This window comes from Lissotriton helveticus, chromosome 8, assembly GCF_964261635.1.
Source record: "Lissotriton helveticus chromosome 8, aLisHel1.1, whole genome shotgun sequence".
NCBI lineage: Eukaryota > Metazoa > Chordata > Amphibia > Caudata > Salamandridae > Lissotriton > Lissotriton helveticus.
Window position 1 is genome coordinate 1,726,327,024 of NC_136069.1, and position 17,921 is coordinate 1,726,344,944.

A 17,921-nucleotide genomic window follows, 5' to 3' on the forward strand; every position below is an offset into this window, starting at 1 on the left:
AGCGCGAGGCTCTCTGGAGCCCCATCCTCAGCAGCACGAGGCTCTCTGGAGCACCATCCTCAGCAGTACCAGGCTCTCTGGAGCACCATTCTCAGCAGCGCGAGGCTCTCTGGAGCACCATCCTCAGCAGGGAGAGGCTCTCTGGAGCACCATCCTCAGCAGGGAGAGGCTCTCTGGAGCACCATCCTCAGCAGCTCAAGGCTCTCCGGAGCACCATCCTCAGCAGGGCGAGGCTCTCTGGAGCACCATCCTCAGCAGCGCGAGGCTCTCTGGAGCCCCATCCTCAGCAGGGCGAGGCTCTCTGGAGCACCATCCTCAGCAGCGCAAGGCTCTCCGGAGCACCATCCTCAGCAGGGCGAGGCTCTCTGGAGCACCATCCTCAGCAGGGCGAGGCTCTCTGGAGCACCATCCTCAGCAGCGCAAGGCTCTCCGGAGCACCATCCTCAGCAGGGCGAGGCTCTCTGGAGCACCATCCTCAGCAGCACGAGGCTCTCTGGAGCACCATCCTCAGCAGCGCCAGGCTCTCTGGAGCACCATCCTCTGCAGCGCGAGGCTCTCTGGAGCACCATCCTCAGCAGCACGAGGCTCTCTGGAGCACCATCCTCAGCAGCACGAGGCTCTCTGGAGCACCATCTTCAGCAGGGCGAGGCTCTCTGGAGCACCATCCTCAGCAGGGCGAGGCTCTCTGGAGCACCATCCTCAGCGGGGCGAGGCTCTCTGGAGCCCCATCCTCAGCAGTGCCAGGCTCTCTGGAGCACCATCCTCAGCAGTGCCAGGCTCTCTGGAGCACCATCCTCAGCAGCACGAGGCTCTCTGGAGCCCCATCCTCAGCAGCGCCAGGCTCTCTGGAGCACCATCCTCAGCAGCACGAGGCTCTCTGGAGCACCATCCTCAGCAGAGCGAGGCTCTCTGGAGCAGCATCCTCAGCAGTGCGAGGCTCTCTGGAGCACCATCCTCAGCAGCGCAAGGCTCTCCGGAGCACCATCCTCTGCAGGGCGAGGCTCTCTGGAGCACCATCCTCAGCAGCACGAGGCTCTCTGGAGCCCCATCCTCAGCAGGGTGAGGCTCTCTGGAGCACCATCCTCAGCAGTGCCAGGCTCTCTGGAGCACCATCCTCAGCAGCGCGAGGCTCTCTGGAGCCCCATCCTCAGCAGCACGAGGCTCTCTCACGAGAACAGACTCCTCTCTATGGACAGACCACTCTCCATGGACAGACTCCTCTCTATGGACAGACTCCTCTCTATGGACAGACCCCTCTCTATGGCCAGACTCCTCTCTAAGGACAGACTCCTCTCGGTGGACAGACTCCTCTCGGTGGACAGACTCCTCTCTCTAGACAGACTCCTCTCTATGGAATGACTCCTCTCTATGGACAGACTCCTCTACGGACAGACTCCTCTCTATGGACCGACTCCTCTCTATGGACAGACTCCTCTCTATGGACAGACTCCTGTCTACGGACAGACTCCTCTCTACGGACAGACTCCTCTCTACGGACAGACTCCTCTCTACCGACAGACTCCTGTCTACGGACAGACTCCTCTCTACGGACAGACTTCTCTCTATGGACAGACTCCTCTATGGACAGACTCCTCTCTATGGACAGACTCCTCTCTATGGACAGACCCCTCTCTATGGTCAGACTCCTCTCTATGAACAGACTCCTCTCTATGGACAGACTCCTCTCTATGGTCAGACTCCTCTCTACGGACAGACTCCTCTCTATGGACAGACTCCTGTCTACGGACAGACTCCTCTCTATGGTCAGACTCCTCTCTACGGACAGACTCCTCTCTATGGACAGACTCCTGTCTATGGACAGACTCCTCTCTCTGGACAGACTCCTCTCTATGGACAGACTCCTCTCTGTGGACAGACTCCTCTCTATGGACAGATTCCTCTCTGTGGACAGACTCCTCTCTGTGGACAGACTCCTCTCGGTGGACAGACTCCTCTCTATGGACAGACTCCTCTCTATGGACAGACTCCTCTCTATAGACAGACTCCTCTCTATGGACAGACTCCTCTCTGTGGACAGACCCCTATCTACGGACAGACTCCTCTGTACGGACAGACTTCTCTCTATGAACAGACTCCTCTCTTTGGATCGACCCCTCTCTATGGACAGACTCCTCTCTATAGACAGACTCCACTCTATGGACAGACCCCTCCCTATGGACAGATTCCTCTCTGTGGACAGACTCCTCTCGGTGGACAGACTCCTCTCTATGGACAGACTCCTCTCTATGGACAGACTCCTCTCTATGGACAGACTCCTCTCTACAGACAGACTTCTCCCTACAGACAGACTCCTCCCTATGGACAGACTCCTCTCTACAGACAGACTCCTCCCTATGGACAGACTCCTCTCTACAGACAGACTCCTCCCTATGGACAGACTCCTTTCTATGGACAGACTGCTCTCTATGGACAGACTGCTCTCTATGGACTGACTCCTGTCTACGGACAGACTCCTCTCTACGGACAGACTCCTCTCTATGAACAGACTCCTCTCTATGGACAGACTCTTCCCTATGGACAGACTCCTCTCTATGGACAGACTCCTCTCTATGGACAGACTCCTCTCTATAGACAGACTCCTCTCTATGGACAGACTACTCTCTCTAGACAGACTCCTCTCTATGGACAGACTCCTCTCTATGGACAGACTCCTCTCTATGGACAGACTCCTCTCGGTGGACAGACTCCTCCCTACAGACAGACTCCTCCCTATGGACAGACTCCTCTCTATGGACAGACTCCTCCCTATGGACAGACTCCTCTCTATGGACAGACTCCTCTCTATGGACAGACTCCCCTCTATGGACAGACTCTTCCCTATGGACAGACTCCTTTCTATGAACTGACTGCTCTCTATGGACTGACTGCTCTCTGCCGACAGAATGCACAGTTTTGAACACAAGCTACTCACAATCTCTGTAATTTAATATATGATAGTGTAATCTTAAAACATTTATTTTGAGTTGTGAGTAGAACATATGAATCCTTTATTGTTGATTTTCCTCTGGGTCTGACGTGAACTGTAAACTCATGAGAACTATAGACCCCTCTCCCTGGACAGACTCAGGGATCTCACCTTGGTGTTCAGTTGTAGAGACCTCAGTCGCTGAAGCCTCTCAGTAGAGTTCCCCCCGTGACAGCTTCTCCAGGAGAGCTTCTCTCAGGTCTGCAGGGGTCTCATGTGAGAGTTGAACACCCCCCAGGCTGTGGAGCAAAAGCAGGTGCGTCAGTCAGGCTCGGGGTAACTCACTCATGGGGATTTCATACAAACTCTAAGCCCCGCCCTCCCTGAGGGCCGCCTCTGGCCACACACACCCTGCAGAGGAGCCTCTGTGTCCGTCTGTCATGTCCAGACCCCGCCCAGGACGCGCCGCCCAATCAAACCCATGTCTGGAGCCGCACCGGAGTCTATGAAACCACATGCAGGTGCCTTGGTGCAGCGCACACCCTGGACTGATGCGCTTCAAGGCGCTCTTAGATGATTAAAGAAAAGGAGGCTCAGTGCAAGAAAGGCGTCACTTAGGATCGCACCCCACAAGAAAGAGAGAGTTACCCCAGTTAAGCCAAAAGGGACCGGGCGGTTATAACTCACAAAGAACAAGATTCCCTTTAATGCCGCTGACCTCGAGTAGGATACACTGAACTAAGTCACACGACCCAATGCTCAACGTCTAACAAGGCTATTTGAACAAAATCATTTTCATTGCATACATCTAAAAGCAATCGATAAAATACAATGAATTTTTTAAAAGAATTGTATGTAAACATAGACTCTCTTGGTTCAGTGCTCACTCTCACATCAGGATACATTGATTAATATTCAGTGAGGCCAAGGTTCATAATCAATTAGGAAACCTAAGTCACTATATTTCTGCTTTTAATCAGAAAGTAAAATGTAGAAAGTCTGTGGAGACCAGGTGGAAAGTCACTTAGAGAACCTTGGTCTATATATTTACTTTTAGTTCAATCTAAAGAAAGTGAAACATATGGATCTCACCAAAATGTCTTTTAACAGAGAAATTCCAGGTGTGCAGACATATTTTTAATCGCTTTGCACCTTTTTAAAGATATGCTTTCTTCAATTAATCTCCTATGTAGTATCCTAAAGATAATGAACCCATTGTTAGCGTCACCTCACTAATGGAGCATTGACATTATCGCTCAGGATCACACAATCTGCTCACGCAGGAAAGCTGGGAGTGAACGTTATATGTTTTTATTCCGTCTCAAAAGCCAACAGACATTCTGTCTCACATATCTGTCTGCTTTCTGTCTAACAGACCTACTTACATTCTGACTCACAGATCTACACACTGACTGTCAGGGGCCCGCTGCACCAGCTGGCAAATTAATGGCTCAACCGCTGCGCTTGCTGCCTACATGCCACCCACTCACAGACAGACACACAGCCTCACAGACACAGAAGCACACACAGGTACACACAGACGCACACACTAGGGGGTATCTCACACTTCCAGCGACGAGCAGCTGTCATTGGGCTGTCAAGAGGATGAGACCGGACTTTAAGGAATCATTAAGGGTCTTCACCCCGCCTCACACCCCCTTCAAGTTACGCCCCTGACCATATACTACTTATGGGCCGATCTGCGCCGTTGTTGACATTTTACTCCAAATACCTGAAAAACAAGCTTTAAAGTCTGCCCTTCTGCACCATTAGAGGGGCTTGTTCCACACTCACTTCTCGGACTTGGGTCCCCCCCTTCACAACCCTCACGTATTGCACACCTTGTATTGTCATGGAACGGATGTGCGTTTTTCACATTATAAAATATATATGTATGAGCCCCACCTACGATGTATATTTAGAAATCAGTGACATGATAAGAACTGCTCAGCTCTGTACCTCAGTGTCTGTAGTTTGCAGTTTGGATGTCTGAGGCCTTCACACAACTTCTTCACTCCAGTGTCTCCCAGCTCATCATTGTTGCCCAGGTCGAGCTCTGTGAGAGATGAGTTTGTTTCCAGGACAGAGGCGAGGTCTCCGCAGCATGAACCGGTGAGGGAGCACTGCCACAACCTGCAGGAGAGAAGAGACACGGAGAGGAGTAAAGCAGAGCACAGACCGGGGCGTCACAGCTTCAGTTTTATCTTCATTTCCTTCCTGTCCTTGACTTACTCCCCTCTAGGGACACACCTAGGAGCGGTTTCTTTATTAGCGCGTCAGGGCTCAACAGAAATAACAGCCATCACGTTACCACAAAGTAGTAAGGAATGTATATTTATTGCCACATAAATCTTCATATGTAGATAGAAACTAGAGCGAAGCGCCATAAGAAAAACGCCATTTGTGTATTGAGAAATCTCCTCCTGTGATGCGCCGTGCACGGCGTCTCGCGTGCATAAAGGACATTATTAGTCCCGTGCTTGAAGGTGTGGGTTTCATTAATGAGGAACTACTGGCCAGGGCCCACAACACAGTCAGTACCCTTGTTATACTATTGGCCAGGACCCACGACACAGTCAGTACACTTCTTATACTACTGGCCAGGGCCCACAACACAGTCAGTACCCTTGTTATACTCCTGGCCAGGGCCCACAACACAGTCAGTACCCTTGTTATACTACTGACCAGGGCCCACAACACAGTCAGTACCCTTGTTATACTCCTGACCAGGGCCCACAACACAGTCAGTACCCTTGTTATACTCCTGGCCAGGGCCCACAACACAGTCAGTACCCTTGTTATACTACTGGCCACGGCCCACGACACAGTCAGTACCCTTGTTATACTACTGGCCAGGGCCACAACACAGTCAGTACCCTTGTTAAACTACTGACCAGGGCCCACAACACAGTCAGTACCCTTGTTATACTCCTGGCCAGGGCCCACAACACAGTCAGTACCCTTGTTATACTACTGGCCACGGCCCACGACACAGTCAGTACCCTTGTTATACTACTGGCCAGGGCCACAACACAGTCAGTACCCTTGTTATACTACTGGCAAGGGCCCACAGCACAGTCAGTACCCTTGCTATACTACTGGCCACGGCCCACGACACAGTCAGTACCCTTGTTATACTACTGGCCAGGGCCCACAACACAGTCAGTACCCTTGTTATACTACTGACCAGGGCCCACAACACAGTCAGTACCCTTGTTATACTCCTGGCCAGGGCCCACAACACAGTCAGTACCCTTGTTATACTCCTGACCAGGGCCCACAACACAGTCAGTACCCTTGTTATACTACTGGCCAGGGCCACAACACAGTCAGTACCCTTGTTATACTACTGACCAGGGCCCACAGTACAGTCAGGACCCTTGTTATACTACTGGCCAGGGCCCACAACACAGTCAGTACCCTTGTTATACTCCTGGCCAGGGCCCACAACACAGTCAGTACCCTTGTTATACTACTGGCCACGGCCCACGACACAGTCAGTACCCTTGTTATACTACTGGCCAGGGCCACAACACAGTCAGTACCCTTGTTATACTACTGGCCAGGGCCCACAGCACAGTCAGTACCCTTGCTATACTACTGGCCACGGCCCACGACACAGTCAGTACCTTTGTTATACTACTGGCCAGGGCCCACAACACAGTCAGTATCCTTGTTATACTACTGACCAGGGCCCACAACACAGTTAGTTCCCTTGTTATACTACTGGCCACGGCCCACGACACAGTCAGTACCCTTGTTATACTACTGGCCAGACCCACAACACAGTCAGTACCCTTGTTATACTACTGGCCACGGCCCACGACACAGTCAGTACCCTTGTTATACTACTGGCCAGGGCCCACAACACAGTCAGTACCCTTGTTATACTCCTGGCCAGGCCCACAATACAGTCAGTACCCTTGTTATACTACTGGCCAGGGCCCACAGCACAGTCAGTACCCTTGCTATACTACTGGCCACGGCCCACGACACAGTCAGTACCCTTGTTATACTACTGGCCAGGGCCCACAACACAGTCAGTACCCTTGTTATACTACTGACCAGGGCCCACAACACAGTCAGTACCCTTGTTATACTACTGGCCAGGGCCCACAACACAGTCAGTACCCTTGTTATACTCCTGGCCAGGGCCCACAGCACAGTTAGTACCCTTGCTATACTACTGGCCAGGGCCCACAACACAGTCAGTACCCTTGTTATACTCCTGGCCAGGGCCCACAACACAGTCAGTACCCTTGTTATACTACTGGCCAGGGCCCACAGCACAGTCAGTACCCTTGATGTACTACTGGCCAGGGCCCCCAGCACAGTCAGTACCCTTGCTATACTACTGGCCAGGGCCCACAACACAGTCAGTACCCTTGTTATACTACTGCCCAGGGCCCACAACACAGTCAGTACCCTTGTTATACTACTGGCCAGGGCCCACAACACAGTCAGTACCCTTTTTATACTACTGGCCAGGACCCACGACACAGTCAGTACCCTTGTTATACTACTGGCCAGGGCCCACAGCACAGTCAGTACCCTTGCTATACTACTGGCCAGGGCCCATAACACAGTCAGTACCCTTGTTATACTATTGGCCAGGACCCACGACACAGTCAGTACACTTGTTATACTACTGGCCAGGGCCCACAACACAGTCAGTACACTTGTTATACTACTGGCCAGGGACCACAACACAGTCAGTACCCTTGTTATACTACTGGCCAGGGCCCACAACACAGTCAGTACCCTTGTTATACTACTGCCCAGGGCCCACAACACAGTCAGTACCCTTGTTATACTCCTGGCCAGGGCCCACAACACAGTCAGTACCCTTGTTATACTACTGGCCACGGCCCACGACACAGTCAGTACCCTTGTTATACTACTGCCCAGGACCACAACACAGTCAGTACCCTTGTTATACTGATAGAGCAAGAATTCGCATCGCGACTTGCTCGAGTCAAGAACCTCGAATCTGTTATAATCCTATAATCCAATTTGTTTGTTTTACTAATTTTACGTATTTTTGAATATGCGTGTGTATCGTAGTGAGGCTTGTGTATGTGTTTCATTAATATGAATAACCCTTGTATATAATAATGGCCGCTGCTTGAATTTTGCTTCTGCGCATGCGTTAGACACACTCACGTGATGTGACGTAGTTGCAGTTCTGGAGGGAAAGGGTGCGCATGCGTAATAGCCATAAAATGGCTGTCATTGTAATAACGTGGTGAAGCTTGCACCACTGCTCTTGTGTTATTGTCTGTTGCACTTACCCTTAATTGCATAGTATATTTTTATAAGTAAGAAATATAAAGTAGTTATTCATGATATATGGTACATTCATTCATTTCTATGTTTTAATTTGTTTTCGCTTACTTTTCATGTATCGCGGGAAATGGGGGTCTGAATGTACCAAGAGCCATCTTGAAGGTCCCTTCCACGCATGCTCACGCAGCCCGGGAGAGATGTAGCCTTGAGCAGTGGAACTCAGCCAGCTGGCAGCCACAGTCAAGATGCTCCTGAGAAAATGACCTGCGACCCAGCAGGACGGAGTTGGCTGTACCCAAGTTGAAACATTTGTTAATATTTCATTGTATTCCAAAGATTTGTCTCATGAGAACCCCAATCTTGTTAGGCGGTACCCTAGAATGTAAATTAGGTCTTAGAAAAGTCTGTTCTGATTGGTGTGTTAACCCATCCTACCTTAGAACCAATCGAAATTGGGGATTCTGACACTTTGCAACATTGGGGGGTGGTGCACTGACCCGAAAACAGTATAACTAGCCTAGGTTCACCTAGGGAATTTGTCCGACTTGTCTGAATTAGCTGACCTGTCACTGACCCAACGCACTCAATAGGTGACCGAATTTACAGAGCGCTGCGGAGCACTCTGTCCGAATTTGACCATAGACTCAAAGGTTTTACTAAACCTTAAGTGCTGGCGGAGCACTTTGCTGGAAAGTTCGCTAACCCAATCGGGGTTCTGACCGGTAGCTGCAGAGTGCAGAGAGGGTGGAGCGCAGGCGTTGCTTCTGAACTGCGGGTGCTGGTCGTGTCCTGGTGGTCCTGTCCTGATCCTAATCTGGTTTTCCTGTCCTGTCCTGTGGTGTCCATTCTGCACCTGCTGTCCCATTGATGACTATCCTTCCTTGGGGTATTTCCTGTCCTTAACTGACCCGTGGCCAGGGTTGGTCTTCACACCAGTCTAGGTAAATATCTCACTGAAACTCTAAACTGCACCTTTCTATTTTTCTGTCTTTGATTCAATAAAGACATACCTTTGCATACGATCATTTTCCATGCTTTCCGCAACCATTGCATATCATAAAGTCAGTTGCATTTAATTTCATAGCGTGTTCCTATGTTACCCTACCTTTTAGAAATCATTTTCTCCATTGCAGTTTGCAATCTTCTGATGTGGTCTATAATTTTCTCTTATAAAACTGACTAAAGTAATTTTCTAGATTTATAGCGTGTTCCCTTTATCATTCCTTCCTATCAATGTATAGGATCACTGAGTTTACTCCAACTTTAAGTATTTCCCAATAGTGTAACTCTAGTACTTGCATAAGTTTGCCCATTTATAGATGTCCGTTCTTGAATTACATTTTTTTACTCTACTTAGCATGTTCCCTGTTCACTATTATTTAGAAAAACCCAAATGGTTGCCCTTACATTGTTCCTTTATGGTTATATGATTTTTGTTATCTTGATTATCGACTGCCTTTTAACTGTAAGCCTAATGCTCTTAGAAGACGAATTCTAGATAAAAATCTTAAAACTTCCCAGTTGTCCGTGGTCCTTTTATGAAAAATCAAGGTTTATAAAGTTGGGTTTGTATTTTGCCTGCCTTTCTTTACAGCTAGCTCCCTGATTCATCGTGTCATTAGGTACCCGTAACGGTGGATGGTAAGTCGGGTACACTGGAAACAATCGAAAGGACTCATGGTTATTGGTAGTAGATTGTAAGGTCACCTGATTAATGTAGATGGAGAATTAAAGTATATGGGCCCGAAACCAAGTGGTGAAATTATTGGTCGGGTGACCTGCGATCTCTATCAATACTACTGGCCAGGACCCACAGCACAGTCAGTACCCTTGTGGGACGAGGTGTTTATTCACAAAATAAAATAGTATATTGAAAAATAGACCAACATCTCATATTGGGTACTTTTCAGGTGTTCATATTTTGGAGTGCCGACATAAGATAAGGGATACACAGCACAAGTGTGAATTTGCCAGGATGGGGCGAGTAATCCCTCTTTAGACATGTAATTAGATTACAAAAGCACTCCTCATTGTCAATGTTTAACTCGTAATGTTGGCTCCTGGGTAAGTATTCATTTATCTCCACTAGGTCTCACCCTATAGTGGTGCTTTCCGTAGCTCGGCTGTGCTGATAAACTTCTGACCCAAAATAGCGAATTTGGGGTCAAGGGCTTACTGCTGTTCACCTGCAGGTGGGTTCTGTTTTCTTACAATCACACGACCTCGGGATTGTTATGGAATTACTATGAAATGTTGTTTTGTTGGAAGTTAACATTTTTCACCAAAGTTCCTGTCACGGATATTGTTTCTCTTGCCTGTCTTGATGCTTGTACATGTCACTTGAGACGCTGATATTGGGTAATAAACACAGTATTTGTCATTTTAATGTGTATTCCTGCCCGATCTACACGCAGGCATCTGTGGGGCTGTCAGAGAAGTGTGTTCATCCAGGGTGGAGACAGACACGTCTCCACCGCGGTCAAGCTATGGTCGACCCGCTTTATAATTCATCGTTCAGCCATAATGTTGGCGGTAAGAACTCCTCGTCACAACAGAGTATGCTCATCGCCAACATTTAAATCAGGCCTAAGTCTATGAGTCTGACTCAGATAATCCGTTTCTGGGTTTGTGATTCATTCAGCAAAGGACGGACTTATCTCCAGAGACAAAAAGGTTCAGATTATAAAGAAAGATCTGATCAGTTTTGAGAAACAACAAATTCTCTCTTCAAATGTTACCCATGATAGTGGGTTTGTTGCCTCCATCTATTTAGGCCATGTTTCCTGCTCCTCTTCACTCCCATCTGTTCAGCGCTTCAAGGCGCTACATTTGAGACAGACCCTCTCGGACTCAGCTTTAATTTCAGTGTCGGAAGATGCGAGCGAGGTTTGTTCTTCCGAGTGGAGGCTTCTAATGGAAGACGTATCATTGGCCCGGTTCCTGATATCTCGTTACAGTTAAATACAAGTGAGTGAGGCTGGGAGGCTCGAGGGGGACAGGTCGTAACGGGTGGAAGTTGTTCTTGAGAAGAGACTCGACGCAAATGACCCCGTCAGAGCTTTCAGCAGGTTCCTTCGACACAAAAATAATATCCCTCCTCCTTTGACTGTGATCCTCAGAATGTAAGTGCGACCCTGGCTCGTGGTCACCTGTGTCCGCGTCTGGTGGCGCAGTGGACTGATGCATCCACTGCAGGGGCATGGGTTCAACCCCATGGTCACAGGTTCTAATCACTGAGGGTCCACTCAGCCTTTCATCCGTCTGAGGTCGATAAAATGAGTACCATTGAGGTGGGTAACAATATACATCTGTTTTTCAGCGCCTTGAGACCCTTGGGTGATACGTGCGCTTTACAAATACACATGTTATGTGATGTGATGACGCTTCCAGGAGGTGCGGGTGCAAACTGTCCCCACCTGCTGCTGAGATTCAAGTGCAACATTCAGGACAGAAACCATGTGAGATAGCTCAGTCGGTTAATGCAACTGTCCGAGTTCTTTGGGTAACCTGCAGCCATTCGTTTCAACGCTGTGTGTTTTCAGTGGCCCTGCAGCCGTGGGAGGGGCCCCAAAAGTCAGAGGAGTATGGACATGGTAATACTCCCAGCGCTTCCCCCGACGGGTGGGTGCTCTTGCGCACATCTGTCCCTCCTACGGGCGCCGCGATGCTCTCAGACAGAAAAGAAGCATCAGCTCCTCAGCAGCAGTGGGGGCAGACAGCAGAGGTTGTAGTGAGTATGGGGGTGCCAGCAGATGTCGGGCAGCTGTGCGCATGGGCGTCCGCAGGGCGGGGCATGGAGGGCCGCTTGGCAGCCCCTGGAGCGACCCTCCTTGCCCCCCACTCCAGACGCCCATGAAAACCGTGACTTCAAGATGGGGTTCTCACTCTCTTTCCTCTCCTTTCTTTTATTTGCTTCCCTGTAAAATGGATCCAAAAAAAAGACGCGTTTGCTGGAAATGTCATATTTTTCTGACATTTTAATTCTAAAGTGCAGCATTGGGAATAAAAGGCTAAAAATATGAAAAATAGATAAATAACTAAATAAAGTAAGATAGAGTGGTAGCAAACTGACCAAACTGATTTTATTCACACTGAAACACATTAGCGCCACTTTTACAGAGTTTGCCAGTGAAGCGCTATTTTTGTTTTCTTGTCTTTGTTTTCCCTGGACTTGGAACTAGTGCACCAATCCTGGAGGTACTGCAATGTGTGGATTGGAAAACAACATGTGTGCTGCGGCTCTGCGTCCAGGGATGTGGTCTTTATAGCAATGGACATTGAAATGGGTCCATTCAGGGCCCTGTAGTCGTATCCTTAACTTTTCAGACAAAAGCACTCACTGATTTCTGAATAGTGAGTGTAAAAGCATTAAGGTAACCATTTTGTTCCTGCTTACATTTCCCATGGTTTGCTAAATTTTGCATTCCCTAAGTGTTTGCTTTTTCCAGGATTTTTTTTTTTTTGTAGGCCGCATATTGCTCTTGTCTAGTGCGTAATTTAAATTGAGCCGCATCCAGGTGTTTACAGCGGGCAACAATTGGGTTGTAGTTGAAGACAGTGGTAGTTTTTCTCAGTGGGACAGTACGGTGTTCAGTGGGGGAGAGGATGTGGCACTATGGTCAGAGCTGCTGAATTTGGAACTGGGAACCAGGTTCAGCCTTAATAACCAGCCCACCAGACCACTCTCCTGCGAGAGCACAATCACATGCTAGACCTTAGAAGGCTCCGCAAGACCTTAGAAGTCCTGGGGCCTCATTTATGAAAAGTGACGCATCGCTGCGTGAAAACAGCGATGCGTCACTTTTCACTGCGCACTCCTTGCGACACCAATGATGTGTCATATATAATGTATGACGCATCATGTCGCAAGGACTTACAGATACGTCAGTATTTCTGACGCATCTGTAAGCGCAAAAGTGACGCAATGCTGGGGTGTGTCACAAAAGTGACGCAACTCCAGCAATGCGTCCTTTCACATGGGGAAAGCCCCATGTGAAAGGGCCTGCGTCAGTCTTACGCCTGCTGTGAGGCAGGCGCAAGATTTTGACGCAACAGCATCCTAAAAGTGACGCAGTGAAATCTCATAGATTTCACTGCGTCACTATTACGAGCCTTTTTGCGGGGGAACCCCCCTCTGCATACATTATACCTGACGCAGGTATAATGTGGCGCAGGGGTTTACAAAGTGACGCATCTACCTAGATGCGTCCCTTTTTTAAATATGGCGCAACAAGGCGCATATTTTACGCCGCTGGTGCGTCACAAAAAGTGACGCACCGGCGGCGCAAAACTGAGGCCCCTGGTGTCTTCGCACCAGCAGGTGGACCCTAGCATGACAAGTGTAGGTTAACCTTCAAGGCTTGTCCACCACTATCCATACTGAAGTTCACCTCCAGTCTTGCGGGCAGGCCCATGAAGCAGCACACCCTAGAACAACAGTCACTGAGGTCACAGGACCCTTGAGAAGGGACAGCTCTAGGGCGGTGCAACCAGTGTGACCGCACCGGGTGCTGGCTTTAGGTGGAGGCATCATGTTTGCAAGTATATTATGGTTTTAAAAATGCTTTCTGCTTCCTTCCTGGCCTCCAGCAATTTTCGGCAACAATAAAAATGTCATGATGACTCTGGTGATTAATGTTCTTCCTAGAGAGAGATCAGAATTTTGTCTGGTGGAAGTTTTGACTAATGAAAGGTAGCTCAGAGGGTTAATGTACCGGCTGCAAAGAACAAGCGCCATGCAGATCACAAAGTGCACATAATGTAAATAGGTCAGTGGGTCACTGTTTTTGTCAGAGAGATCCTTTTGTAACTTGCAGTTTATAAGTTAAAATCCTAACTTAGAACAGTGAGCTATTAACTGTCATCTAAGAGCTGCATGCAAACTGCAGGGTATAAATCAGAGCGTTATGTCCCCCTCCCAGTCTTTGATTATCCTAATGTCCCAAAAAGTCTTCTTTTGGACAGAAATCAATTCTGATTATTAAGGAGAGCCCCCAACCATGGTATTACGTTTTAAATTCCGGGTATTGTGTTTCTCCAGACCAATCACTATAAAACTATACAGGCTACTAGTATGGTTGTCATGCGACTCCTACACCTTGTAGTCCTTAGTCTTATGTAACATTTCCTATACAGTGATTTACACACATATTGATTGTCTGTGTGTAATGTGTGTGATGTAAAGTGCTCTGACACCCTACAATGGTATGAGTGGCGCTGTAAATCAAATTAAACGCATCTGAGAGAGAGTGGTTATGAAGACTTGGGGGGCACAGTTAAAGGGTGGTAATGAGGGAATCCATGGTAGAGGCGGTCATTGGGGGGCACTAACAAACATTAATGCTCAGGACACCACCAGTGCTATGGCTGGCCCTGCCCTTGAGGCCAGTCTGCCTCACCCATAGGTACCTCCATTGGCCTTGTTTCAGCAGTAGTAGCTGCAACTCACCAGGGATTGGCAATGCAGGATTTGCACGCACACCAAACTAAGTTCGCAAACTTACAGTCTCCCGGCTTCTTTCACTAGCACTTGTAACATGTGCTGCTTGCTGTGGGGCCACTGGAAATAATTATGAAGCAAAGGATGACAACATTATGCCGTAGTGTTGACTAAAGTATGCATTAAAAAATAGGCTGCAGCGTAATGCAGTATATTTTCAGATATTTTATTATTTTGACGTGTGTACACATGCTAACAGTCTCTGGAAAGATTTTGCCCTATTAGTACCAGTTTTACATACAAACGCAGCAGTGAGAAAGGTGACCATTCAACCTTTGCAATAGGCCATCCACTCCGCAGCAACACAAGTCACATTTTATATTAACTTTTGATATGTTTGAGCTACAAAAAATGTATTAGTTTAAATGGTCAGATCATGCAGCAGATCTTGCATTATGAGGCAAATATGGCAGAGCAAGAATTTTAGAGAAAACATTTGCACACTAGGATATTTTGCCATTCATGTTTGAACTGCTGTTGTGGAAAAAGGGAGTAGTGCTGATGACAGAAACTCCATGGCTCGGAGACAAATGGCGTGTGTTTCCACATGTTATCGTATTTGGTACATTCTGTGATTAGAGACATATCCCACTTTGTAAATATATTTTTATGTTAATAACTCATTATAACCTTAAATAATCATGTGTATCCATTGGTTGATTAAACTGGGCAGTGAAATGCCAAACAAATACTAAAAATTGTGATGTCTGCGCATTCTGGCCACACCTCTGGCTCCACCCACAGATCCAATCCTTGGGTTATTCCCGCCCTCTGATTCTCCGCCCGTATTCTCCTACTTTTTTCCCCCACTTCGACCACTGTGTAAGACTCAGCATCACTGGACCTGCGAAGTGCCGCTGCTGCGGGCGCCGCATGTGCCACACATTTACGGTGCCGGGCTTCCGCATAAGGGAGCTGCCATTATTGTATCCCTAAACGTGCGCATGATGTCAGTTTGACATTGACTACACGTAGAGGGACTCTAAGTTTCTTTAAAAAAATATAGCTAACATTTGGACCTATACATTTTATTTTGTATAAATTAATTGAATGTGTGTAAAATTTAGCAATGCCCGGGGAATTCTAGTAAAGGGAGCACCCATTGGCGAATGACTAGCGGGTGTGATTGCTGCATTATTTATTACTAACTTTGACATTGTGCTTTACCTTTGGATAAAATTTATCATGAATTCTAGCACCAAGAAGCCAATATTGGTAAATATGAGTGCTACAAATAATCCCTAACATACACTGTGCATACAGTATATTCAATCTGGTGCTTTAATCATAGACTGTTTTAAAGTATTCTGATAAAAATCGAATCGTGCTGAAGACAGCCTCGATTGGTGTTGGATCGAGGACCCGGAAGTCTGCACACCTAGAAGACAGAGATAAAGCACCTTGTCAGAAAGTTTAGCATTTTCCCTACAGGTGGTGTTTGTTGGTCTGTGGCAGGGTCAGTCACATATCCTGGATTCCTGGCATTTAATTGAGTCTATCCCAGTGTTTCTTGTGCCCCACCTGGCACACATCATGTCGGAGGATGGTGATGACATTAACATTTTGCCCCCCCCTGGAAAAATGTCTGCGGACGCCCATGGCTGTGCGACAGGGTGCTGAGGGAGCCTGCGGATGCAGTGGGGACAGGAGGACAGTGGTGGTGCTGTGCTGCGGATACAGGGGGCAGTGGCTCACATGCGGGGGGCGTTGCTGGCTGCCCGGTGAACGGTAGCATGAACCAGTAGCACCTCTGTGGGACGTCTTGTTCTCCAAGGAAGAGGTGTGGCGCAGCGGCCAGGGTGCCTGACTCCAGACTACTGGGTTCACGGTTCGATCGCCGGCGGCAGGTCAGCCCAGCACCGTGTGACTCTGGGCAATAGTTCACTTAATCTTCCCGAGGGCCGCCAGCGCCGTGATACCACTTCGGAGGTAGCTGAGCGCTTTACAAATACTGGTATTTCATTTCATTTCCGAGGAGCTGTGAAACCGCGCAGGATGTGACCGCGGGCAGATATCGCGCTCGTTTGGTGAAAGTTTGCACAGTGTCCCATCCCCCCCGGCATGCACAGGTGTCTCCTAAGAGATAAAAAATATCTGTTAGTGACGTATGCCGTCCATCAAATACAAGCAACACGCTCGAGTTCCATCGCTGACCAAATATCGTCTCCGGAAATATCGTGAGACAAAAATATAGAATTGAATATTAAAATATAAAATAATGTGACATAAATATCGATGTCAAAAATATCCTATACTTACAACGGTGAGTACAAAAATATCAGGAACAAATATTGTTGGCACTTATATCACTGTATAAAATATCATCTACGGACAGACTCCTCACTATGAACAGACTCCCACCTACAGACAGACCCTCTTTATGGACAGACTCTTTTCTATGGACAAACCTCTCTCTCCAGAGACAAACTCCTCTCTACAGACAGACTCAACTCTAGTGACAGACTCCTCTCTATGGACAGACTCCTCTCTATGGACAGACTCCTCTCTATGGACAGACTCCTCTCTATGGACAGACTCCTCTCTATGGACAGACTCCTCTCTATGGACAGACTCCTGTCTACAGACAAAACACTCTCTATGGAAACACTCCTCTCTATGAACAGACTCCCACCTACAGACAGACCCTCTTTATGGACAGACTCCTCCCTACGGACAGACCCCTCTCTATGTAGAGACTCCTCTCTACGGACAGACTCCTACATACAGACAGACTCCTGTCTATGGACAAATCACCCTCTATAGAAAGGACTGAGGACTCTGTCCATAGAGCGGAGTCTGTCCATAGAGACGGTTCTGACCGTAGGAAGCGGGTTTGTCTGTAGGAAGGAGTCTTTCAATAAAGATGGTCTGTACGTAGGAGGTACGGACAGACTCTGCTCTATTGACAGACTCCTCTCTATAGAATAGACCCATCTCTATGGAATGGACTCCATTCTATAGACAAACTCCTCTGTGCAGCAGACTCTTCCCTACGGACAGACTCCTCTCTGTGGACAGACCCCTTTCTATGGACAGACTCCTCTCTGTGGACAGACCCCTTTCTATGGACAGACCCCTCCCTATGGACAGACCCCTTTCTATGGACAGACCCCTCCCTATGGACAGACCCCTTTCTATGGACAGACCCCTCCCTATGGACAGACCCCTTTCTATGGACAGACTCCTACATACAGACAGACCCCTTTCGTT

The 17,921-nt window shown here is 48.2% G+C and overlaps 1 protein-coding gene across 1 annotated transcript in view; it reads right to left on the reverse strand.

Moving 5' to 3' along the window:
* Positions 1-3,137: 3,137 nt before the first annotated feature.
* The window catches only part of LOC144774155 (NACHT, LRR and PYD domains-containing protein 12-like), a 721,917-nt gene continuing 707,133 nt past the window's right edge, over positions 3,138-17,921 (reverse strand). The window contains exons 9-10 of the mRNA XM_078659171.1: positions 4,886-5,059; positions 3,138-3,225 (exon numbers count right to left, since the gene is read on the reverse strand). Coding sequence (XP_078515297.1) covers positions 3,138-3,225; positions 4,886-5,059 — 262 coding nt within the window. The remainder of the gene's footprint in view (positions 3,226-4,885; positions 5,060-17,921) is intronic.